The sequence below is a fragment of the Erinaceus europaeus genome, chromosome 22, assembly GCF_950295315.1.
Source record: "Erinaceus europaeus chromosome 22, mEriEur2.1, whole genome shotgun sequence".
Classification (NCBI taxonomy): Eukaryota; Metazoa; Chordata; class Mammalia; order Eulipotyphla; family Erinaceidae; genus Erinaceus; species Erinaceus europaeus.
In genome coordinates, this window is record NC_080183.1 from 5076286 (window position 1) to 5102431 (window position 26146).

Here is a 26146-nt window from a genome sequence, read left to right on the forward strand (position 1 = left end):
AGCACACAGCAGCCAGGCCAGCTCCGACCCGCGGACGCGAAGCTGCCGGGCAGGGACAACCCTCGGGTGTAAGCTGACCTTCACAGCTGAAGCTTTTGAAAGAGTTTTTTTTTTTTTTTTTCCCCCAGAGCGTTTGGAATGCATTTCTCTGATTTGCACATCCCCCATAGGGTAAGGTGGGGGCAATTTCAGGCGGCTGGTGGGCCACATGAATGTGGCTGTGGGGTGGGGTCACCAGAGGAGTCAGCAGTCTGGGCGAGAGACGCCAGTACCTGGTGGGAAAGACCCCTGTGCACATGCTCAGAAGGCCCCTGGCGTGACAGTTCTGTGTCAGCCTGCGCTAGGCTGCTGGGCGCTCCAGCTTCCTTCCAGCAGTGTGGGTCTCTGGAGTCCATCTGTGTGGCTCTGAGAGAGGACAGGGAAGCCCCGGATTCTGCAGATGTGGTGATGAGCCTCTGAAAACCAAGCCTGAGCTCCCTCATCTTGGACCCCTCCTGGGTGTTCCTGTGGGTGTAACAAGTGGCAGGTGGCCCCCAGGTTGGCTCTAGGACAGCTGTGTCTTGGGTTCAAGAGATCACGACCCTGGCAGGGCACGAGGCCTGTCCCAGCACTGCACCCACCCCCTCAGCCAGTGCTCATAGCACACTTTTTTTCATGGCTCCAGCCCTGGCCAAAGGGTCCAGGTGAAGCCACTTGCCCAGTGTCCCCTCCTGCAGCCACCAAGGCCACAGTCACAGCACCTGCAGTGGGTCTGGCTGGGTGGCAGCAGGCTGGCCTCCAGGGGGCAGGTCTGGTGGAGGGGAGTCCGCAGTCTCCCAGTGAGGACAGTGTTGGCTCCTCTGACACTTCGGCATCGTGTGGGCTCCAGCGGGAGCATGTGGCCAGCTGCCCAACCCCCAGTACTACCCTGCAGCCCACCCATCCGGGGTGCCTTCACCACACTTCACGGCCTCTCAGTGAGTTTGAATCCTCATACCTGCCCACTGCCTGGCTTGCAGGCAGGCCAGGACAGCAGGGCCCCCTTGCCCCTGGGGGCTCCACTCCTGCAGAAGGGGGCCCTTGATGGCTGTCTCCACCCCAGCCCAGACCCCCCACCCTGTGCCCCATGCTGGCCTTCAGCCCTGTGTGCTTGAGGCCGTCACTGCCCTTCAGTGAGCCCAGCGGCCCCTTGGGCAGCATTATACCTGCCCCTCCTGTTCGCTTTGCTGCCACAGGGCTCTCCCATGTGCGGCTGGGGGGCTGGGTCCTTCACTCTTATCCACCATGTAGGGTGCCCTGTAGGCCCCACTAGGTTCTCAGGTGGGCCAGCTTTCCCTGTGCTTGCCTGGGAGGTCCCCTGGGCACCCACTGGGCAGACTGACCTCTCTGAGACCTTGACTTACAAGACCCCTTCTGGCTTGACTGGCGTGGTGGCCTCTAAGAGCTCTTGGTGGCCCCCAACAGCTCCTGGAACGTTCCACACATTTGTCTCAAATTTAGGAACAAAGAAACTTAAGACTGAACTTGGGAAACGTGCTTGCTTTTTAATGTGTCAGTTTGAAAAGATAAAAAACCCAAGGAGTTATGAGTTACAGCCCAGGTAGGGAGGCCTCAGTGGGTCTGTGTGGCGTCCACCTTCTACTCCTCCCCACAGGCCTTCAGAGCACCTCTGGGGAGGCGGGGGGGGGGGTTGCTGGGCCTCGGGGGCTCAGGGATCAAGGTCGGGAGTCCGGAGTGGACACTGGACACCCCAGGGATCCAGTGCACCCAGCGCATGCCTGTGTTCATTCTTTCATGGTCTTCCAGGAGAAGCAAAGTGAAGATGCACCTTGCAGAACTTTGCAGACAAAAGCGCACCGGGGAGTACTTGCAGAGCCCAGGGCCGCTGGCCAGAGCCTGCGCTGGACTCAGAAAGCATGAAGCCAGGCCTTGCCCTGATAGTCTTTAATAGTCAGCTCATGGGCAGACATGTCCTATCTGCTCTGACTCAGGTCGACACGTGTGACAGACAAGACAGAAGCTGCTCTGGGACATAGGGACCTGAGCTGGGGGTCAGGCCACATGGCTGGCTGCTCAAGGGGACCCTCCGGGGCCGGCCCAGGGGGGGTGTCGGAAGCGCGGCTTCCCTAGGAGTTGGCAGTGGTGCCGTGGTGCTCAGGGGCCCCCGCCCTTCCTCTCTATGGTGGGCAGGCGGCACTGCTTCAGGTCCGGCTTCAAGTCTTTCTGCGTGTCCGTCTGTCAAAGACAAGGACAGTCGCTCAGCACAGGCCATGGAGGCCAAGGCAGCACTCCCAGATGAGCGGGGGGGAGGGGGGCTTACCTTCTGGCCTGCGCCCACACACTTGAAGGGCCGCCGCAGCACGGCCACCTTGCCAGGGACAAACACGGGCTGCAGCGTGGGGCTGGAGAAGGACGGCAGCTTAGCGACGCCCGCCAGCTTCAGCTTGGGCAGCTCCACCACGAAGGCCGGGCCTGGCCGGCGGGCGCGCTCCTCCTCTGCCCGCAGTCTGGGGTGCTGGGGGTGACAGAGGTCATGGGCTGCAGCCCTGCTCACACTGTGCTGGTGGCGCCCACACACTGCGGGGACACAGCCGCAGGAGGGTCACGCAGGGGTGTGTGGAGAGAGGGTACGTGGGGTCCCGGGCCGCTGAGAGGGAGAGGAGAATGTCTGGGCATGCAGAGGGACCTGGGGTGGGCAGGCCAAGGGTTCTGGGGCGCGGCCTGGCTCCTGGCACCAAGGCGGTGCAGACTCAGAAGGGCCCCTGCCGGGACCTGGCAACTGGGACCAAGAGGAAAGGGGAGTGGGACCTTTGGGGAGCCAACCCAGGACATGAGGAGGGGCCCTCGGGGAGGCCCACGCTGCCTCCTCTGCGTGTCTGGCCTGGCCTACCCATGGCCCAGCTGCCCCTGGTACCTGCTTCCGGCTCTCCCTGGCCGTCTGCCAGTCAGTGCTGAGGTCTGGGCCCACGGGGCACTCGGAGAAGCAAGCTCTTCTGTGGTTGGCCAGAGCCTGCCTCTCTGCTGCCCTGGGGGTGGGGAGGGGTGCGGCCCGCTGAGGATGAGGGGCAAGGAGTCTTGTCTGTCTTCACACGCCTCCTCACCCACCGCCAGGAACAGCCGTGTCGTCTACCAGCTGGCTGGGGGTTCTATGCCCTGAGGGTGTCTGTGGCCACAGATTTGTGCCCAGCAGCTGGAGACTTGGGGTCAGATGAGATACCAGCTGCCTCATGGGCTCACTGGGCTGAGTCCACTGTGCCTCCCAGTCTGAGCAGCCACAGAGCCCCCACCCCACCAGCACCCCCTCTGGGAAAGGGTGCTCGGGTCACAGTGAGTGTGGGCCCACAGACGGCATCCCCTCGGCCATGGGTTCGGGGCACGCTCCCCCAGCTCCCCCAGGCTGCCTACCTCTGCTCTTGGAAGGAGGGGTGCTGCAGCGCCTGGTGGGCCGAGATTCTCTCGTCGGGGTCATAAGCCACCATGGCGTGCAGGAGGGAGAGACATTGCGGGGACAGACTGGCTGTCAGGAGAGGAATCCCCGATCCCTTTTTAAAAGGAAAATCAAAACTCATAGCTCTCGACCTGCATTGAAAGCCCAATGACAGTAGACGATCACGCCACGGTTGAGGCGCCCGCGGGCCCTCGAGACTCTGGGGGCAGGGGCTGTGGCCTCGGGGCGATTGCGGGGCTGGGACCCCAGGGCTGGAGAATGCCTGCACGCACGTTCTGCTGTGAACCTAAAACCGCTCTGAGAAGGAAGCTGCTTTTGAACTAGGGGTGGGGGAGGGGCTGGGTGTGTGCAGGACTGAAACCAGATTATGTTCAAGTGTCAAGAAGAAAACAGTGTGTTCTCAAAATGACTAATATTGGCGGAGGGCAGACAGCATAATGGTTATGCAAACAGGCTCTCATGCCTGAGGCTCCAGGGTCCCAGCTTCAGTCCCCCGCAGCGCCATAAGCCAGAGCTGAGCAGTGTTCTGGTAATAAACAAACAAACAAAAAAGAAAGACAGACTGATATCACAGTCCTGCCTAAGAAGAGTGGAGCGAAGGTTTGAAAAATAGACTCCAAATGAGTGGCTATCTCCTCGCCCTCAGCCCCAGTGTCTGGGAGCTGTGGGACCCCCTCAGCCTAAGTTCCCCCAGGAGACCCCGGCTCCTCGGCCCCACCTCTGACCCAGAATCCAAACGCTCCCTGAACACTCCTCATTCTGCCGGCCCTGTGGCTGGGGTGCTGGGTGCTCACGGCCATCCGTCTCCAAATGCTGGGGCATGACCTGGATTCTCCTGCGGGACTGGAGAGAGCCCCACTCCCTGCCCCCTTAGACTTGCGGCTAGCTGGGCAGGTGGCTTGGTGGCAGAGAGGGCCACCCCGCGCACTCACTGCTTGAACTTGGTGAGGGTCTTCTCAGCGGGTGTGCCGATGACGTCATGGATCTTGGAGATCTGGTCCAGCTCGTTGGCTCCAGGGAAGAGGGGCTGCAGACTGGGGGGCGACAAGGGGGCTGCAATGAGGACTGAGCCACGGCCCTCTGCAGGCCACCATCACTGGCAGAAGCTTCTGGAAGCAATCTGTAGCCACATGGCGGTCCTCACGACACACCCCCTCTGGCCTGAGTCTGCCTGCCTCTCTCTCTTTTTTTTTTTAATGTTTATTTATTCATGAGAAAGATAGGAGGAGGGAGAGAAAGAACCAGACATCACTCTGGCACATGTGCTGCCAGGGACTGAACTCGGGACCTTGAGAGCCCAATGCGCCACCTCCCAGAACATTTTTTTGTTTGTTTGTTTTTAGATTGATTTATTCCCTGAGATAGAAACAGATAAACAAGGGAGACAGGCAGAGTAGTGCTCTGGCCTGTGCAGTGCTGGGGAGCGAACTCAGGACCTCATGCCTATGGATTCAAAGTTTACTACTGAACCTCCTCGCAGGCCGGTCTGGCTCTTCCTCATTCTGTTTTAACAACAGGAGATGTCTTTCTCAGAGTCAAGAGGGAGCCACGTTCTGGTGACAGGTGACACCCACTAACCACTCAAGTGAGCTTTGTTGACAAAAATGCTGGCCAGGCCAGGGCAGGGTTTGACAACAAATCACTCTCAAGGGGCTTCTTTGGCTCCTGAAGTCCCAGCCTTGTAAGTGTGCACAGTTTTACTGTACTGGTCTTTTGTTTGTTTGTTTGTTTGTTTGTTTCCCCATTCAGCTAGAGAGACAGAAAGCATCGAGCTTTCTGGGGTCCCAAGTCACTCCATTATGGTGTGGGGCCTTGAACCAGGCAGCAGGCACGGCCACGGCCAGGGAGGTGCCCTGCCTGGTCAGCTCTCTGGCCCTCTGGCCCTCTGGGAAACTTTGACTCTCTCAGTTTTATAGATTTAAGACTGGGGATCAAAGATTCCAGGTCACTGGAAATAAACACACTTCCCATTACAGGTCTCAGGGCAGAGTACAACATTGGCAAGACAGGGGCCGGGAAGTGGTACACCTGGTTGAACATAATGACCAGGGTTCAAGCTCCCAGTCCCCGCCTGCAGGGGGAAAGCTTTGCAAAAGATGAAACAGTGCTGCAGGTCTCTCTCTTTCTCTCTCATCCTCTATCTCCCCCTTCCCTCTTGGTTTCTCCCTGTCTCTATCTAATAAAGTTTTTTGAAATATTTTCAAAAAAGTGGCAAGACAGGCCTCTGCTCCAGACAGCACGTTCCTCACACAGGGAAGCAGGGCAGCTGGGTGCTCGGTAGTGGGGCCGCAGGAGGCTGCGTGGTGCGGTGACTCCAGGCCAGTGTTCTGTGGCCCTTCCACAGTGACTCAAGGGCGCGGCCCACCTGGTGATCTCGTAGAAGACGCAGCCAGCGCTCCACAGGTCCATCTTGTAGCTGTAGAAGCCGTCGGTGAGGAGGCACTCGGGGGCCCGATACCAGCGCGTGGAGATGTACTCTGTGTATGGCTGCTTGGAGTACACACTCCGGCAGGACCCAAAGTCCCCCAATTTCAGGACGTCCTGCTGCGGGGGGCGGGGGGAGGACACAGAGAGATGGAACATCTCAAGCAGTGCGGCATCAGACGCCACTCCAGAGACTTGTGAGAAGGCCTCAGGCTCCACAGCCCAGAAGCGCGCTTCAGATGGGTGTTTCTGAACACATGTAGTGACTCTGGGTTCTGAAGGGTAAAGTCGAGTGTGAGCCCCTGGCCGGTCCCCGCCATAGCCGAGCGCCCGCGCTCACTCATGAAACACGCATCATGGCAGCAAAAGGCAGGAGAATAACAGGACAGATAGGGACAAGGCACACACTTCAGACCTCCAGACTATCACAGCAGGCAGGAGCTCACATCTCATGGTGTGAAGCTCTGGGTTCGAGCCCAGCACTACATGTGAACACCGTGAGCGGCACTTGAGGGGCTCCAGGAATGGTGGAGCAGAGCTGTGGTATCTCTCCTCCTCTTGGGTCCAAGAGGTGCTCTGCTTGCAGCAAACGTGGGGGGCTTTGAGTTCATTCCTTGGAGCCACCAAAAGTAAAAATGAAAAACATGAAAAACCCGGGGGGCCTGGCAGTAGCACCCTGGGTTAAGTGCACATGGTGCGAAGCACAAGGATCGGCACAAGGACCCTGGTTTGAGCCCCCGGTTTCCCAGCTGCAGAGGGGTCGCTTTATAAGTGGTGAAGCAGGTCTGCTGGTGTCTGTCATTCTCTCTCCCTCTGTCTTCCCTCCTCTCTCAATCTCTCTCTGTCCTATCCAACAACAACAATGGAAACAAAAAGATGGCCTCTAGGAGCAATGGATTCATAGTGCGGGCACTGAGCCTCAGGGATAACCCTGGAGGAGGAAGGAAGGAAGGAAGGAAGGAAGGAAGGAAGGAAGGAAGGAAGGAAGGGAGGGAGGAAGGGACTCAGAACCCACTGTAACAAAAATAACGTGATCTGCCAGGCTCCAGAGTCAAGGAAGGACTCGGGGAACATGAAGACATACCAGTAGAAACTCCTCAAACGGAAATGAAAGAGAAAGAGTGGTGAAGTCAGAACCGAACATCCAAGAGTCATGGTCAAAATTCACCAGGAACAGAGCTTACAAAGGCCAAAACGATGCTGAGAGAAAGCCAAAACGAGAAAAAAAAAAAAAAGCTCTCTTTAACTACAGAATTTGGTTTGCCGGATATTCTGGAAAATGTAAATAGACGGTGAGGGCAGCAGATGAGTCTGTCTGGGGGCACAGGGTGGGGGAGAGGGAACTCTTGGGGGTGGGTTTGTTCATTTGACTGCGATGGTACCTAAACTCCACACACGTCGTGCCAGTAGTGGGGGCCTAAGCCCTGCCCTACCCCACTGCCAGTGGTTGGAACAGAGTTCATTGCTGTGTACAGTATGAAGGTGCCTCAGATAATTTTCCCTGGATGTGCAGTTGTGTTGATAGCATTTATCAGATAAACCATGTTTTCCAACCCTACAATGACTGCTGACCAACATGGGATTGAAGTCTATCCAGCAAAAGCTTCTCATCCACAATCATTTATTGTGTAGAGTCAGGGCCACAAGCCTGTGCAACTCCCTGGCTCCAAGGGCAGCCTCTGCCTGGTTTCCACCCTCAGATAAAGTGACACCACAGCCTCGCAACTCCGCCTTGGCTCTGTGGTGGTCCCACGAAATGACAGGGACTGAATGAACCCAGGTCCCCTGCACGGCCAGGCAAGTACCCTACCTGGTGAGCTCTCTCTCAGGCCCTGAGACATTTTTACAGCTTCTCGTTACCTTGACACCATCGTTAGCTGAAAGTTCTTACCTTTATCAATATATTTTCTGGTTTCACATCTCGGTGGAAGATCCCATTTCTGCACAAAGGGAAGACAGGGTCACTCACCCTCGTGCGCTCAGTCCGGCCCTGGCCCCCACCGCGCCCTGGAGGCTGAGGCCCTCGCACCTGTGCATGTGGTCGAGCGATTTACACAGCTGGTACATGTAGTGCATGACCCTCTGCTCCGACAGCGGGTATCTTCTCCCTGGCCGGGCCAGGGGAGTCGACATGGTCACCACACCCCCTCTTTTGAAATGAAAGGCCAATGTAATGGTGGGTGAGGACATAACTTTCTCAGTGAAGGACAGTCTGCAGTGGGTTCAGGGACATGGAGGGAACTCCACCACGTCAGCTCTGCATCCTGACGAGGTCAGTGAGCCGTCCACGTGGCTCTGCGTGACTGTTAACCATCTGAGGGGCCACTGGAGCTCAGGAACCTGAGGCCAGCTCAGGCCAGGCCTCCAGGGACCCATGCCACCCAGCTGCAGGGCTCGAGCAAGTCCAGAGCTCTCCCAGGCTTCCAGTCCAGGTCGTCCAGTCTAGGGAGCTGGTTCCCTCGACCCAGCGCACACCTGACGGTATGCAACCACCAGTATGAGGGCACCACAAAGGAGGAAGCTTCGTGAGTGGGGGAGCAGTGTTGAGGGGCCTCTCGTCTCTCTGTCTCCCTCTCCCTATCTCGCCCTCTTTCGGGGAAAAGAGAGGCCTCTGCCAGGACTGGTGGGAACTTGCATGAACAAAGCTCCAGAGAAGGCCTGGCTGCAAACAGAAAAATGGCAACGAATCACTAAGCAAAGGAGCCAGCCCACAGCGCCCCCCTCAATCCCCCCAACCCAGCATGCTTGATTTTTAAAATTTTTTTATTTATTATGTAACTTCCCCCTCCTTTTGTTGCCCTTGTAGTTTATCGTCGTTGTTGTTATTGCTGTTGTTGTTGTTGTTGGGTAGGACAGAGAGAAATGGAGAGAGGAGGGGAAGACAGAGAGGGGGAGAGAAAGACAGACACCTGCAGACCTGCTTCACCGCCTGTGAAGCGACTCCCCTGCAGGTGGGGAGCCGGGGGCTCGAACCGGGACCCTTATGCCGGTCTTTGCGCTTTGTGCTACCTGTGCTTAACCCACTGCGCCACCGCCCGGCTCCCCAGCACGCTTTTAATGGAGAGAGGCTGACAATGGCATTGACCTTTTCTGACCCAGGAGGCTGCCACGTGTTGGCGCTGGCTCCCCCACCCTGTTCCCTCCGTTCCTGTGGTCCTTGTGAGCACAGTGGCTACCCTTGCTCCAGGGAGTGCCCCGTCCTACTGCACCTGATATAAAGAACAGCCGCTCTGACCTGAGCAGTCAGACACCCCCCTCCCGGGAGCAGAGGCCCCACTTGACAGCTGTGGTCCTCACAGAGCCAACCAAGACTCCAGTTTACAAAGCAATCTACGTCACAAAACGTCTAAGGGCACGAGCTCTCCCCAATCTTTTCATTCTTGCATTTATTACCGCTTCACAGCACTTACAGTACCGCTCTCCTTAGCTGTGAACAGCCCCAATTACCGGCTCCATAAAGCAGAAAGGTCCCTGCCTGGAGGAAGTGGTGAAGCTAGGTTGTGGGTGGCTCTCTCTTGTGCTCTCTCTCCCTCTCCCTCTCCCTCTCAAGCTCTCTATCTCTCTTTCCTCTTCTTCCTTCCTGATTTCTCTGTCTTTATCCATGAAATAAGTAAATATTAAGCAAAAGTGGAAAGAAAGCGAGCTCTCTGTCTTCCCTCCCATGGGCTCACCCTTGCCAGGCTAGCAGAGCCCTAGCCTCTCCAGACCTGCTGGCGGAGGGCCCAGCCCTCCCTAAGACATGTGCCCAGTGCTGGGCTGACAGTGCCGCAGAGCAGCAGGGTGGCTTATCACTAAGCTAGGGTTGTCTTCTTAGTTAAGAGAAGGAAATGCAATTGGCAGCAGTCTCCCCCACACAGACATGCTGCCCCCCACAGAAAACCTTGGCTGGCCTCCAAAGAGCCCATCACACCTGCTAAGGAGTCCGTTATCAGACCTTGCTCAAAATGAATCCTCTTGATATATATAAAGACCTTTATAAGTGTTACTATTCTTTTAAATTTGTTGTTGCCAGCTAGTTGAAAAACATGTTAACAGCAATAACCTTTGTTTGTCCTGGGCTCATTTTGGGGCCTGAGTCCGCTGAGCCTACCAGCATGAAATAAACGCTGCTTTCTGCTTACTTGACTCTGGGCGTCCTCTGCAAGGCCCCCTGGCAGTGCCCCCAGTGCTCTGGAGACCCAAGGAGCAGCGGGTGCCTAGAGCAGGTGCAAAAGCTTGAGCGACAGACCCACTCTCCACACCCGCCTCGTCACCGACAAGTCTGGACAATCGTCAGAAAGAGTTTTGTTGTTTGCTTTTTACCAGAGCACTGCTCATTTCTGGCTTATGGTTGTGCTTGGAATTGAACCTGGGACTTTGGAGGCTCAGGCATGAGAGTCTCTTTGCATAACCATTATGCTATCTATCTCTGCCCAGGAATAGTGTTGTTTTCTCCTGGGGCTCTGGGACTAGGGCTGAGAGCACAATCTAGGACAGCCAGGAGCACAGTGGACAGTCAAGTTAGTACCATGGGTGATGGAGGGATGCAGAGATCTCCCTGCCTCTCCCTCTCCCTTCTCCCACTCCTGCTCAAGAATAAAGAAAGAAACTGGACCCATGAGGGCTCTAGGTAGCGCCAGGGGTAGTGCCCCCACAGGCACGATTTTCACTGATCTTAAAAATTTCAGTAAATGAAAGAAGACAGACAGTGTGGCACCAGAGCCCACCCCAACCCGCCCCACGCCGTGTGGGGCTTGAACCCAGGCTCTCAGACATGGCGAGGGGAGCTATGTTCTCCCTCTAACCAGCTCCATTTCTGATAGATCTTAAGCCAATAAATCAGATAACTAAGCTTGTTAGTATATTTAAGGGGAGTTTTAGGCGGTAGCGCAGCGGGTTAAGCGCCCGTGGCGCAAAGCACAAGGACCAGTCTAAGGATCCCGGTTCGAGCCCCCGGCTCCCCACCTGTAGGGGAGTCGCTTCACAGGCGGTGAAGCAGGTCTGCAGGTGTCTGTCTTTCTCTCCCCGTCTCTGTCTTCCCCTCCTCTCTCTATTTCTCTCTGTCCTATCCAACAACGACAACAACAATAAAAAACAAGGACAACAAAAGGGAAAATAAATAAAAATTTTTTCAAAATAAAAATTTTTTAAATTATATTTAAAACTGGGGCTGGCCAGTAGCACAACAAGTTAAGCGCATGTGGTGCAAAGCGCAAGGACTGGCTGAAGGACCCTGGTTGGAACCCCCCACTCCCCACCTGCAGGGGGGTCACTTCACAGGCAGTGAAGCTGGTCTGCAGGTGTCTGTCTTTCTCTCTCCCTCTCTGTCTTCCCCTCCTCACTCCATTTCTCTCTGTCCTATCCAACAACAACAGCAATAATAACAACAATGATAAAACAACAAGGGCAACAACAAAAAAAAATAGCCTCCAGGAGCAGTGGATTCATAGTGCAGGCACTGAGCTCCAGCAATAACCCTGGAGGTAAGAGAGAGAGAGAGAAGGGGAAGAATTATATGTAAAGCAAGATTAGACCGAGACCCAAGTGAGGGGCTCACCTATGAATTAAATATACACGGAAGACGACACAAGAAATACCACATAGGTGCCGGGTGGTGGCGCACCTGGTTGAGTGCACGTATTACAATGTGCAAGGACCTGGGTCAAGCCCCTGGTCCCCACCTGCAGGGGCAAAGCTTTGCGAGTGGTGAAGCAGGGCTGCAGGCGTCTCTCTGTCTCTCTCCCTCTCTATCACCCGCTTGACTTCTGGCTGTCTCTATCCAACAAATAAAGATAATAATAAAGAAAAAAAAAGGAAATACCACATATTCTCAGAGAGGATAAAAGGCATATCCTATTTTTCCCAAGAGATTCAGGAGGTTTGGATCCAAAAGTTTTAACCATATCTGGGGGCTGCTGGGGACCAGACATGGGCAGGACTTCACACACGTGCAACCTCTGCTTCGCCTCCCTGGGCCCGGCGTCTAGGACACAAGTGTGTGCAGTCCCCTGTGAGCAGTTGGTCTGCCACCATGCCTCTTTCCACTCCCTCTGCAGAACGAGTGCTGGTGCAGGGGTCCTCTCCATCTCAGGAAGAGAGAACGTCACCTCAAGCCTGCACTGTTGAGCCCAGGAGCCCCTGGGCCTCCTCGATGCCCTGCAAAGGCTGTTCTGGGGTGCACGCGGGCAGGCGGGCACGTGGCATGAGGGGGCAGCCCCACAGGCTTGATGTGATCTGGAAGGCCCCACGCTCCCCACGCCATGTTCTCGGGGACACTCCCTAGTCCTGACACCCCAGGGAGCATGGCTAGATGTGAGCCGGCCACCTGCAGCCCTTTCTCATGTCCCTCGGGCGACCTCGACCTCCGTAAGTCTGGCAGCCAGCCGGGAAGAGGGTGGCTCCGGGTCCGGGACGCCCGGCTGCACAGAGCTGACTGATTCAGAAGGGCTCGAGCAAGCACCCAGAACACAGAGGGGGATCTGAGCACAAGGAGGTGCCTCTCAGCACCCGCCCCACCCCGCCGTTCCTGTTCTGAGACACAGAGGAGCGCCTGCCGAGCCTTAACGGAGACCCCGCGTGGGACAGAGCCCCTGCAGGCAGTGACCGCCCACCCTCACCCGCCTCAGAGAGAGGGCATTGCCAGCAAAAGGCCTCCAGGGCAAAGCAGTCTGCTGCCCTGCATGACAGGGGACTCACACGCAGGGACCAGAGGTTCTGAGCGCTAAAGCCAAGCGGAGCGAACCCGCAGAAGCCTCTAGAAGCAGGTCTTCGATTAGCTTGCAAAGAAGTCTACGTACCTCGGATTAGCTCATAAATATTCATGTCCATAAGTTCACATATTAGTGCAAGAGAACCAGATTTTCTGTCACTGAAGAAGAAAGCAGGTTTGTAAATGTTTTTATTTTTTCTTGTCTTTGTTAAGAAAGCATAGTCAGATATGTAAGTTCATTGGTTAACATAAAGCAGACTCAGGACAAAGGCCAAATATAAGGAATGAAAGAGTACAAGTTTGGGGTTCAAATCAATGTTTCAGGTGAAATATACGTAAAATAATGGTAAGACCCACTTTTAAGCAGAAATTCTAACCCGTCATGCTTCTTTTAAATAAATGTCCTGGAAATATCAAATTAACTGTCAGCAGAAATGAGACTGGGGTGTTGGCTCAAGCACACAAAGGGAAAAGAATGGAATGTGGGGGGGGGTGGCGCACCTGGTTGAGCGCACATGGCGCATTGCACAAAGACCCAGGTTTGAGCCCCCGGCCCCCACCTGCAGGGGGAAGGCTTCAGGAGTGGTAAAGCGGTGCTGCAGGTGTCTCTCTGTCTCTCATCCTCTCTATCCCTCCCTTCCCTCTCAATTTCTGACTGTCTCTATTCAATAAATAAATAATTTTTTTAATTCTTAAAAAAAAGAATGGAATGTGGGTTTGGTGGCTAACACCCCCTTACCATTTACTAAATGACCTCTGTGTGATCAGGATAAGTGAGGGCACCCCAAAACCTGTGCGGGGCAGGGAGGGAGGAGAGGACGACACACAGATTGGCCACACTGAGGAGGGGCCGCAGCCTGGCCGTCTGCTTCTCCAGCCCGGGTCTGCCCAGGGGGCTCCGATGGAGGTCGGTGCCGCCCCTGGACAGGTGCTATGCCCAGTGTGGGGGCTCTCGTGGGCCTGGGACAACTGTGCTTGGTCTCCTGGAGCACCAGTCACAGCACTCACTGGGGGCGGGAGCAGAGCAGTTGCCCAGCAAGACCAGAGCACACTGCTGACCTCAGGTGCGGAACCGGCTCTAGCCGCAGTCCAGCTGGGCTCCGGGGAGGGTCCGCCTGGGGGGAGTGTGCCTTGGCCTGAATGAGGCAGGTCTGCATGGGGACCGGTGCAGGCCAGTGGGTGACTTCAGAGACAATGAAAAAGGCAGCCCTCTGAGATGGTCTCCCACACCCTTCTTCCTTAAAAGCAATCTAGTCATTGTCATCACATTAACATCAATTTAAAAAGCCCCAAATATATACTTACAAGACCACTTCATGCAACGTAAGAATGTTTGGGTGTGGATTCAGGCGCCTCAGAGCTTGTATCTCCCGGAGATTGTTCACTTGCTCAATACTATTGTGTAGGTAAAAATAAATAACTAGTTTGTAACGCAGGTCAGCTTAACAGGGAGGATCATTACTTCACGAGTCATGACACAACCTTAACTGGGAAACTTGCAAGTCTCCCAGGCTTATTTCTCCTGCGGGCTGCTGAGGTTAGGCCCACCCTGTTCCCTTTGCTTTTATTTTTTTATTAGTGATTTAAAGATTATAAGGTAATCTTATAATAAAGATAGAAACAGCCTCTGACTTCCTCAAGTGTTCTCCAGAATCCCTTCCCTAGAAGTGATGGTGCAAAGGTCCCAAAAGTTCCAGGTCCCAGTGGAAGTGGGGTTCAAATCCCTCTGGTCATCTTTCCCTAACATTTCCCCCTCTGGGAGTGCAGACAAAAATTCTTTTAGGGGTGCAGAAAAAAAGGAGTTTTGGCTTGTTTAATTGCTTCTCTGCTGGATGTGCATGATGGCTGGTTGATCCATCCCCCAGCCTATGTCTATCTTTCCCTAGAAGGTAGGCTTACTCTGTTTCTAAATGAATTCACAGAAACCAAGGTTCTGGGAGCTTCAGACATAAGTCAAATAGTTCTCTATCTAAGGTCCTGTGAGAAGACCTTGCTGGTGTCTTTTTTTTTCCAATCAGGGTTGGTACTCCATTGTTCCAGGTGTCCCTCTCTTTCTTTCTTTCTTTCTTTCTTTCTTTCTTTCTTTCTTTCTTTCTAAATATTTATTTATTCCCTTTTTGTTGCCCTTGTTTTTATTCTTGTAGTCATTATTGTTGTTGTTTTACTGATGTCGTTGTTGTTGATAGGACAGAGAGAAATGGAGAGAGGAGGGGAAGACAGAGAGGGGGAGAGAAAGACAGACACCTGCAGACCTGCTTCACCGCCTGTGAAGGGACTCCCCTGCAGGTGGGGAGCCGGGGGCTCGAACCAGGATCCTTGTGCTGGTCCTTGCGCTTTGTGTCACTTGCGCTTAACCTGCTGTGCTACCGCCCAACTCCCTAGAAAGGACCAGACATTACTCTGGTACACATGCTGCTGGGAATCGAACTTAAGACCTCACGCTTGGGAGTCCAGTGCCTTATCCACTAAGCCACCTCCCAGACCACTCTTTTTTCCTTTTTATTAGATAGGACAGAAGTCTCGGGGGGGGGGGGCGAGTGGAGTAATGGCCACAGACACCACCCGAAAGAAGCAGTTCAGAGTGGTGCAGCAGACCCAGCTTTCAACAGCCTTCAGTGCCATCCACCTGCCGTCAGGTGAGCCTCGCACAGGACACCTGGACGCTGTGTCCTTTCCAAATCCACACCCATCCCAGCATCATGGGCCGAGTGGCCTGAGGTTGGCTGTCATTACTTCCAGACCCCAAGAGAGACACCAGACCGCCCATAGGTTCACACGGTCTTTTGACTTGATCCACAGAGACCTCTATCTGAGACGCTAAAAGGAGCACACGTGAATAAACCCTTCCTTCCCACAGCCCAGATGTAACATGTAATGGGAAGCTCAGCACTGTGTCAGGTGGTTCAAACAGTGGGAATCACGTGACTATTACCTGGAGTCAGTGTGGCTGAGTATTTTGAGTCCCTCTCACACTAGCCCGCAGATATGTAAAAACATCCCGAACAACTGGGCAAGAAAGATTTCTGACTGAAAAGTTGAGACTTTTTCATTTTCAATTTCCTTACAACCCCCTATTTCCTTTGAAGGATGAACTTCAGAACTATACAGCAACTCACACTGCAGGAGGGGAAGGAGTCAGGCTCCCTGGGCCTCGGCTCCTGGGACCTTTCTTTAGTTAGTGGCAGAGAGAGGACGAGTGAGGGGAGTGGATGCAGGGGTGGTGGGAGGGCAGGGCAAGGCAGGCCCAGCTGGATCTAAGAGCAGCTCCATCCCCAGACACAGCCCTTCAAGAGGCCCACAGGTGGCCGGCTGCATGGCACGGGGACAAGGCTGCCATACCATCCCTCTGACACCCGCCACTCCGCCTGTGCACAGCCCAGGGCTCCCCCAAATGCCTCAGAATGGACCACGCCCCAAAGAATATGATTCCTCCAGAGAATGCGTGTGAGGGGACGTCCTGCTCAGAAAGCTCGGGGGAGGCCCAGGCCGGCCCATTCTGGAGAGTGTGTGAACTCTCCAAAACCCTACAAAATAAAGGCATCTGCTTTAACTTAACCCAACACCCCCAACCTTTTTGGCCATGACCCTTTCTCTTTTTTTTTTTCTTTCTTTTTTCTAGTATTTGTCTTTACTATTTATTATTTAATATTGGATAGAGATAAATTGAGAGAGGAGGGGGAGTTAGAGAGGGAAAGAGACAGACACCTGCAGCCCTGCTTCACCACTTGTGAAGCTTCCCCCCTGAGCTTGAACCTGGGTCCTTGTGCACTGTAATGTGAGCACTCAACCGGGGGCACCACCGCCTGCTCCCACAACTCTTTCTTTATACACTATCTGGTCACCGTCCCTTAGAACCAGGTTCGGAGAACTTGCCAGCCCAGACCAAGCTTGGAGTGACAAGACAGAAATAATTTAAATAGGGAGTCGGGCTGTAGCGCAGCGGGTTAAGCGCAGGTGGCGCAAAGCACAAGGATCCCGGTTCGAACCCCGGCTCCCCACCTGCAGGGGAGTCGCTTCACAAGCGGTGAAGCAGGTCTGCAGGTGTCTGTCTTTCTCTCCTCCTCTCTGTCTTCCCCTCCTCTCTCCAGTTCTCTCTGTCCTATCCAACAACGACAACAACAATAATAACTACAACAATAAAACAACAAGGGCAACAAAAGGGAATAAATCAATAAAATAAATATTAAAAAAAGAAATAACTTAAATATATCTATTAATTGGGTGGGGGGGTAGGATAATGGTTTTTCAAAAAGGCTTTTTTGTGCCTGAGGCTCCAAAGCCCCAGGTTCATCCCCCTATAACCACCAGACAGAGCTGAGTAGTGATCTGGAAAAAAATAAAAGATTAATTATTAAGGACGTCATATATATATATGGCCTCTAGGGTTATCGCTGGTGCTCGGAGCCCGGCCCGGACTACGAACTCATTGATCAAGTAACAGCAGTGGAACACCCTGCAAACAGTAGCAATCTCATTCCTAGAGATGACTCCAAAAAACAGTTGTCTTTCTTGAAGAAACCCTGGAGTCATTCCTATAAGTCAGAGACAAGAACATTGCTTTTGACACTAGAAGGAGCTACAGCTGCAGACGTCTGTCTAAATACTTGTTATTTTTGTCTCTCCCTCCCTCTCTCTCTCTCTCTCTCTCTCTTTTTTTACCAGTGCACTGCTCAGCTCTAGTTTATGGCTGTATGGGGGGACTGAACCTGGGACCTGGGAGCCTCAGGCATGAGAGTGTGTTTACATAACCACTATGCTATCTCCTGTCCTTTTGATTTTATTTATTTATTAATGAGAAACATAGGAGGAGAGAGAAAGGGCCAGACATCACTCTGGTACCTGTGCTGCCGGGGATTGAACTCAGGACCTCATGCTTGAGAGTTCTATGCTTTTTTTTAAAGTATTTATTTATTTATTTATTTATTTATTTATTTATTTATGAGAAAGATAGGAGGAGAGAGAAAGAACCAGACATCACTCTGGTACATGTGCTGCCGGGGATTGAACTGTGGAACTCATGCTTGAGAGTCCGATGCTTTGTTCACTGTACCACCTCCCGGACCACGAGAGTCCTATGCTTTATCCACTGCGCCAAATTCCCGGATCACATGGCAGGCATTTTTTCCATGAGAGAGAAGGGGGAGACAGAGAGGGAGAGAGAAAGCCCACAGTCCTCACTTTGCAAAGAACTGTGGCCACATTTTACATGTTCCTGAGTGAGGAGAAGCCTCCACGTGGCAACTGCCCTCACTGTGCCAGTGCCTGGGCTGAGCTGCCCGCCTGCCTACCTTTCGAAGTGCTGCTTCATCTGTTTACAAGCATAGGAGTTCCCATCTCGCAGGCTCTGCACCTTCAGAACTTCAGAGAATGTTCCCTCTCCTATCTTGCCAATGGCTTTGTAGTCTGTAAAGAAATACAGTTATGGAAAAAAAGTGTTGTGTGTGTATGTGTCTATGGTTTTTTTAGCTAGAGATAAAGAGGCAGAGAATGAAAGAGACCCAACACTGAAGCTTCCTTCAAAGTGGTGGGGCCCAGGCTTGAACCTGAGTCTTGTACACAGCAAAGCAGCTCGCTATCCAAATGAACAATTTCATTGGCCCCTGCATATATTTTGTGCTCACATTGTTGTTGTTGTTTGGCCCTGGGAATGAACTCAGGGTCTAGTGCATATGTGATACCACTGATGAGAATCCTCCCTGGACTGATTCTTCACATTTTATTTGAGAGAGAGATGGAGAAAGAGAGAGAGAGAGAGAGAAAGAGAGAGAGAGAGATGGAGAAAGAGAGAGAGGAACAGGAAAGAAAGGATAAGACAGAGAGAAACTGAGAGAGGAGGGGAAGACAGGGGGCAGGGAGGAAAGGGAGAGGAAGAGAGAGAGGAGATAAGAAGGGAGGCCACCTCACCATCTATGGAACTCCCTTGGTGCCACCCAAGGTGCTCAAGTGGTGCTGGGGCTTGAACCCAGGGCTTCACAGCCGGCAGGGCATGCTCTCTACCCACTGAATTCTGATCCTTCCAGATACTCTGGCTGGAAAGTTGCTAATGAGGTGTTTTGTTTGTTTTTGTTTTTGCCTCCAGGATTATTGCCGGGGTTTAGTGCCTGCACTATGAACCACTGCTCTTGGAGACCATCTTTTTTCTTCTTCTTCTTTTAAATATTTATTTATTCCCTTGTGTTGCCTTTTTTTTATTGTTATAGTTATTATTGTTGTTATTGATGTTGTCATTGTTGGATAGGACAGAGAAATGGAGAGAGGAAGGGAAGACAAAGATGGGGAGAGAAAGATAGACACCTATAGACCTGCGTTTCACCTCTTGTGAAGCGACTCTCCTGCAGGTGGTGAGCCAGGGGCTTGAACCGGGATTCTTAAGCCGGTCCTTGCGCTTTGCTCCACCTGAGCTTACCCCATTGCGCTAAACCCACTGGGCTACACTGCCCGACTCCCGAGACTATCTTTTTTTCCATTGTTGTTGTTGTAGGATAGGACAGAAAGAAATTAAGAGGGGAGGGGAAGACAGAGAGGGGGAGAGAAAGATAGACACCTGCAGACCTGCTTCACCGCTTGTGAAGTGAACCCCCCCCCCCCCGCAGATGGGGATCAGGGGCTTGAACTGGGATCCTTGTGCTGGTCCTTGTGCTTTGCACCATGTACCACCCAGCCTCCAGAGACTTTTCAATTAAACAGAGATCCTGAGAATACAGGTCCCTACCCAGCTGGCAAGTTATGGAGGGCCTTGAAGGAAGCCAATGGAGACAAAAAGAGAAACGCCAAGAGCCAGGCCAAAAAGAAAACCAACTAGAAACAAACAGATCAGAAGCCCAGCAAAGTTCAGCTGCGTTGCTCTGGAAACAGATGGGACCAAAAAAGGCCCATCAGCTTGGGGCCTCATGCCCACATCCACACAAAACAAGCTTTTAAAAGCACAATGTGGGAGTCGGGCAGTAGCGCAGCGGGTTAAGCACATGTGGCACAAAGCACAAGGTTCGAGCACCCGGCTCCCCACCTGTAGGGGAGTCGCTGGACAGGTGATGAAGCAGGTCTGCAGGTGTCTATCTTTCTCTCCCCCCCCCCCGTCTTCCCCTCCTCTCTCCATTTCTCTCTGTCCTATCCAACAACGACAAGATCAATAACAGCAACAATAATAACTACAACAATAAAACAACAAGGGCAACAAAAGGGAATAAATAAAAAAAATTAAAAAACCAAAACAAAACCTCAATGTCTCTTGGGACTGGCTGGCACAAGGACCCAGGTTCAAGTCCCCAGTCTCTACCGCAGAGAGGAAGCTATCAAAAAGTAATGGTCACTGGGGGGGCTGGCAGTAGCACAGAGGGTTAAGTGCACATGGTGCAAAGCTCAAGGACCGGAGCAAGGATCCGGTTCGAGCCACAACAACGACAGCAATAACAATAACAAAAATAAACAACAAGGGCAACAAAAGGAAAAAAATAGCCTCCAGGAGCAGTGGATTCATAGTGCAGGCACTGAGCCCCAGCGATAACTCTGGAGACAAGAAAGAAAGGAAGAGAGGAAAGGAGGAAGGGAGGGAGGGAGGGAGGAAGGAAGGAAGGAAGGAAGGAAGGAAGGAAGGAAGGAAGGACGGGCAAGCCACTGGGTATGGTGGAGTCAGGTAGGCACCAAGCCCCAGAGATAACTCTGCTTGCAAAAAATACAATGTATGGAGCAGGGCGGTAGCGCAGCAGGTTAAGCGCATGTGGCGCAAAGTGCATGGACCGGCCTAAGGATCCCGGTTCGAGCCCCCCAGCTCCCCACCTGCAGGGGAGTCGCTTCATAAATGGTGAAGCAGGTCTGCAGGTGTCGGTCTTGCTCTCCCCTCCTCCCCCTCTCTGTCTTCCCCTCTTTTCTCCATTTCTCTCTGTCCTATCCAACAACAAAGACATCAATAACAACAAGAATAATAACTACAACAATAAAAAACAACAAGGGCAACAAAAGGGAAAAAAAATATTTTAAAAATTAAAAAAAAAACTTAAAAAAATATAATACAATAAATACAACACAACACAACACAATACCATGCAGCACCTCAAACACAATCTTGCCCCTTTCAGAGGGAATGCACAGAGGGTCTTGCAAACAAAGCATGCACTCCCATGGCCAAGGTTGTGTGCCCACCCCCAGCCCCAGATGACTTCCTCAGTTCTCACAGGGTCATGGGAACAGTGCGGCTACTCCTCTGCTGGCAAGTTCATGTATTTCAGTCTCTGTAGGCATCAAACAAGCAAGACTGCCCAGCAGCTGACATTCAGTCCTTAATTCACTAAGCATGATCACCCCCAGGTCCATCCGCTCTGTCTGAAGGATACAGCATCATCTTTTTCTTAGTTCAGTGCAGTCATATTTAATACAAAGTCAATGGCACTTCAACCATCCCCAAAGAGATAAGACCTAGTCATGCAATTATGCATATTTATGTGTGTGTGTGTGTGTGGCTTAGTCATATAGTGATCCGTGCTGCATGGATCTAAATTCTAGATCTCTAAAAATAACACCCTCAAAGAGAACCCACTAATGCACACTCACAGACTAGTGGCTCTTTCTGAGAATACCATTTCCTCTGTCTTGTTTTCGTTTTTCTTTCTTTCTTTTTTTTTTTTTTTTTTTTTTACCAGCGCACTGCTCAGCTCTGGCTTATGGTGGTGCTGGGGACTGAACCTGGGACTCTGGAGCCTCAGGCAGGAGAGTCTCTTTGCAGAACCATTATGCTAGCTACCCCCTGCCCTTTTTTTCTTTTTTTGCCGCCAAGGTTTTGCTGGGGTTTCTAGCTAGCATCATTTTTTTTTTTCAGACAGAAGGTGGGTGGAAATGGAGAGGGAGCGAGGGAGACAGAAAGAGAAAGAAAGAGACACCAGGAGCCGGGTGGTGGCGCAGCGCATTAAGCGCACATGGTGGAAAGTGCACGGACCGCACAAGAATCCTGGTTCGAGCCCCCAGCTCCCCACCAGCAGGGGGATCACTTCACAAGAGGTGAAGCAGGTCTGCAGGTGTCTGTCTTTCTCTCCCCCTCTGCCTTCCCCTTCTCTCTCCATTTCTCTCTGTCCTATCCAACAACGATAACAATAACAATAAAACAACAATGGCAACAAAAGGGGGAAAATTATTTTAAAAAATTTAAAAACAGAATTAAAAAATAATAATAAATAACTAAAAGAGAGACACCACAGCACCACTCCACTGTCTGTGACCCCCACCCCCACCATCACCATGTGGTGCCAGGGGCTCTAACCCAGATCCTTACACACGGTAAAGTGCATACTACTGGGTCTGCCATCCTCCAGCCCTGTCTCATTTTCCAAGTTAGATATTTCCCACAGTGAGCTTACTATTTTTATTAAAAAGCAACAATGAAAGCTAGACTCCAGAAATAAAAGCCAGTGGGGGAATGCCGAATGCTGATCTCTGCTGGAAATTGGTGACAAAGACCCATGAGGATTCTATTTCCCCTATTTTTGGACTGCAGGAAAATTTCCACAACAAAATGTTAAAATGAAAGAAAACCAAAAAAGCACACGGCAAAGCCTCCTACACACGCTGCTCTATGATGGCACCTTGTTCCAACTACACAGAATAGAAAGGATCCCAGGAGAGGAGCTGGCGGAGCAGCCCCCAGGGAAACCCCAGCCAGGACCCCACCAGGATCCCACCGGGACCCCCCACCCAAGAACAAGGAAGCTGCCTTGCTGTGTGGAGCTCTGAGGCAGCACCTGAGTACACAGAACACACTTCACCAAGCACAGGCAATGGTGGGCTTTCAAGAGTTTGTATTTGCAGGCTGGAAAGGGATTTCACAGGGAGAGGGAAGCGCACCTGCCCTGTTACCTGTGCAGCCCAGGTTCCAGCCCAGGCACCACATGAGAGGGGCGGTGGCAACAGAGGGGAGCTATAGTGCTGTGGTGTCTCTCTCTCTCTCTCTCTCTCTCTCTTTCTTCTTTTTACCAGAGCACTGCTCAGCTTTGGCTTATGGTGGTGTGGGGGATTGAACCTGAGACTTTAGAGCCTCAGGCATGAAAGTCTCTTTGCATAACCATCATGCTATCTACCCCTTCTCTCCTTTCCTCTATCATTTTTAAATAATCTTTTAAATTTCTTTTTATTTTTAATTTTTTAATTATATTTATTTATTGGATAGAGACAGCCAGAAATTGAGAGGGCGGAAAGAGGGGGAGAGACACCTGCAGCCCTGCTTCACCGCTTGTGAAGCTTTTTCCCTGCAGGTGGGGGCTGCGGCTTAAACCCAGGTCTTTGCACACTGTAATATGTGTGCTTAACCAGGTACACCACCACCCGGTCCCCTTCTCTCTATATCTTTATCTGAATGAAAACAAAAAGGAGGCCATAGCACTTGCATATGCACAAGGTTCGTTTCACCAAAAATAAATAAAACATAATATAGCTTTAAAAAAAGCTGGTGGCCTCTCTCTCTCTCTCTCTCTCTCTCTCTCTCTCTCTCTCCATTTCCTTCCTTTCTTTCTCTCTCATTAGACAAATATCAATGAGTTTAAAAAAATTAGTGGTCCAGGATGTGGTACAGTGGATAAAGAACTGGATTCTCAACCATGAGGTCCCGAGTTCAATCCCTGGCAGCACATGTGACATCTGGTTCTTTCTCTCTTCCTATCTATCTTTCTAATGAATATATATATATTGCTTCTAGGGTTATTGCTGGGGCTTAGTGCCTGCACTATGAATCCACTGCTCCTGGAGGCTATTTTTTCCCTTTTGTTGCCCTTGTTTATCGTTGTTGTTTTTATTGTTGTTGCTGTCATTGTTGGATAGGACAGAGAAATGGAGAGAGGAGGGGAAGACAGAGAGGGGGAGAGAAAGACACCTGCAGACCTGCTTCAACACTAGTGAAGTGACCCCTTTGCAAGTGGGGAGCTGGGGCTTGAACCGGGATCCTTATGCCAATCCTTGTGCTTTGCACCATAGGTGCTTAACCTGCTGTGCTACTGCCCAGCCCCCATAAATTCTTTTTTTAAAAACACTGTATTTGTTCTGGATCAACAATGGTAGAAAATGTTCCATCCTCCGAAGGGAGGATGGACAACATACTCTATGCTCCACCTGAGGAAGATGGGTCGATACTGGGGCAGCTTGTAATGTTCCTACTCATGACCACAGAATGTGAGCTCACATCCACAGGGATGCAGAGGTCACACAGGCTCCTAAGCTAATTATGGGCCCTAGGTCACATCAAATCAATGGGGCTTACAGTAATTTTTATACCCCTTTCCCATATTAGGGAGCTACTCTCTTCCCTGATCCAGCTTTCTGGTCCTTTTCCCAGCCATGACATCATCTCCCCAGACAATAATTAGGATCCACCTGTATATCAGATTCCAGGCTCAGGCAGAAAAAAAAAAAAACTAGTATAGCCACAGGCCCTTTGAAATATAACTAAAATATGCCTACTAGCTATCTACAAAATGGAGGGCCCCCCAACTCTTCATCTGCACTATTCCAGCCTTTAGGTCCATGATTGGTCAACAATTTGTTTGGCTTTATGTTGACTCTCTTTTCAGCCACCAGGTTCCAGATGCTAGCAGGATTCGACCAGACTTCCCTGGACAGACAACCCCACCAATGTGTCCTGGAGCTCTGATTCCCCAGAGCCCTGCCCCACTAGGGAGAGAGAGAGAGACAGGCTGGCAGTATGGATCAACCTGTCAACACCCATGTTCAGCGGGGAAGCAATTACAGAAGCCAGACCTTCCACCTTCTGCATCCCACAGTGACCCTGGGTCCACGCTCCCAGAGGGATAAAGAATAGGAAAGCTATCAGGGGAGGGATGGGATATGGAGTTCTGGTGGTGGGAATTGTGCGAAGCTGTACCCCTCTTATCCTATGGTTTTGTCAGTGTTTCTTTTTTATTTTTATCAATAAAAAAATTAGAAAATAAAATAAAATAAAACTGTATTTGTGTGGTCTGGAAGGCAGCGCCACAGCTAAAGCACTGGACTCTCAAGCACAGGGTCAGGGTTCAAGCGGTGAAGCAGGTCTGCAGGTGTCTGTCTTCCCCTCCTCTCTCCATGTCTCTCTGTCCTATCCAACAACGACGACATCCATAACCACAACAATAAAACAAAGGCAACAAAAGGGAATCAACAAATATTAAAAAAGCATTACTGCTTGATCTCCTCCCCAAATGATCAAGCACACAAGTCAGTTCCCCTCAGTGGTTCACTGCGGCCACTGCCGGCCAGGGTCCCCTTGGTCCCCTTGGTCCCCTTGGTCGCCTGCGATCCCCCGCGACCCCGGCCCGCTCACTCTTCATCCTGGATCCAGAAGCTGGCGACAACCCTTGCAGACTCGGGACGGAGAAGGAAGGGCAGGAAAGAGCCCCCGACTCTCACTTCTCTGGGGCAGGGTCCCGACCGAGGACTTCCACGGTGGTCCCTGGATGGAGAGCGTTAGGAGCCGGCCGCCATGTTGTATCCCTGTTTCCTTGGCAACCACCTGGCCCAGAACGTCCCGGGGCGTTGTCTGCGCCTGCGCACAAGACCCGTTCTGCTCCGGTGTCCCTAGTACGCGTGCGCAGTGCATCCCGCCGGCTGGTTGCTAAGCAACCCCTCCCTCCGAGTTCCCAACGTGGGGATACAGACAGCCTGGTCCTGAGAACTTTTCCACCTAAGACAGGTGCGGTGCGGGGACCACAGCCATGACGTTTATAGAGCCTGGTACCACTGAGGAACTGTAGCTGTGCCCGTGTTTGTAGTAGTTCATTCCAGTCTGTGAGGTGACCAGTAAACACACAGAAGAAAAAAATCTTTGGCCGAAGAGAAAGTGGAGCTTACAGATAGATCCCCGACCTACGAGGGAATGACTTTAGCACCGCAGAGGTGTTCCGGATGTCTACCGGTGTGTTAGGCTTTGATAAAACGTGATTTCTTATTCCCCAATTTAAAAAAAGTGATTTCTGGAATATACTCTGGTGACTGAAGGCATGTTGACAAGTTCATCCTGTGGAAGTACCATTCAGACGATGTGTCTGCAGTGGTTACGTTAACCAACAGCCTCTGTTGGGTGAAAAACCGTGCTTGTGCATAATGTGGATTTTGCTGTTAGAAGTGTCCACTGGAGAGGTCCAGCAGAACTGAGAATGTGCTTCTTGCTGCATGACAGATACTAGAGAAAAAACTGATTTGAAGTGGGTGTGGCATTTGAGTACTAGACTGTGAACAAGTACATATCTTTATCCACATGAATCCAATAAACTGTTATTTTATTTTTTATATGTTTATTTATTTTCCCTTCTGTTGCCCTTGTTGTTTTTCATTGTTGTTGTTATTGATGTCATTGTTGTTAGATAGGACAGAGAGAAATGGAGAGAGGAGGGGAAGACAGAGAGGGGGAGAGAAAGAGAGACACCTGCAGACCTGCTTCACCGCCTGTGAAGCGACTACAGGTGGGGAGCCGGGGGCTCTAACCAGCGTCCTCACACTGGTCGTTGAGCTTCGCGCCACGTGCACTTAAGCCAATAAACTGTTTTAAGGCGGAGAGAGAGAGAGAGACAGAGAGAGAGGAGCTTATTCTCACCGAAGCGATAGAAGACCAAAGTATTTGCAATAGTGTTATAATGATA

At 51.8% G+C, this 26146-nt stretch overlaps 1 protein-coding gene across 7 annotated transcripts; it reads right to left on the bottom strand.

Annotated features, from left to right (window-relative positions):
* Positions 1–1827: 1827 nt before the first annotated feature.
* MOK (MOK protein kinase) lies at positions 1828–25001 on the bottom strand. Of its 7 annotated transcripts, XM_016186100.2 has the most exons (12): positions 24832–25001; positions 17828–17942; positions 13845–13934; positions 12628–12698; positions 7881–7959; positions 7743–7791; positions 5793–5971; positions 4360–4461; positions 3385–3558; positions 2894–3005; positions 2300–2494; positions 1828–2214 (listed from the first exon to the last, which is right to left on the bottom strand). In XM_016186100.2, the coding sequence occupies exons 1-12, from the start codon at positions 24836–24838 to the stop codon at positions 2134–2136; spliced, it is 1254 nt and encodes a 417-aa protein (XP_016041586.1). In that variant the 5' UTR covers positions 24839–25001; the 3' UTR covers positions 1828–2133. The 7 variants fall into 7 exon arrangements, with proteins under 7 accessions (XP_016041586.1, XP_060037054.1, XP_060037056.1 ...); XM_060181071.1 differs by lacking the exon at positions 13845–13934; XM_060181073.1 differs by lacking the exon at positions 3385–3558.
* Between the last annotated feature and the right edge of the window lie 1145 nt (positions 25002–26146).

What these genes read in the sequence shown, in the direction of transcription:
- MOK (XM_060181068.1), bottom strand. An exon ending in ACGTTGCATGAAGTGGTCTT is followed by an intron (nt 12,699 to 13,844) that starts GTAAGTATATAT and finishes TTTCTTCTTCAG; the next exon opens with TGACAGAAAATCTGGTTCTC. An exon ending in ACCCTCACCAAGTTCAAGCA is followed by an intron (nt 3,559 to 4,359) that starts GTGAGTGCGCGG and finishes CTTTCAATGCAG; the next exon opens with GTCGAGAGCTATGAGTTTTG.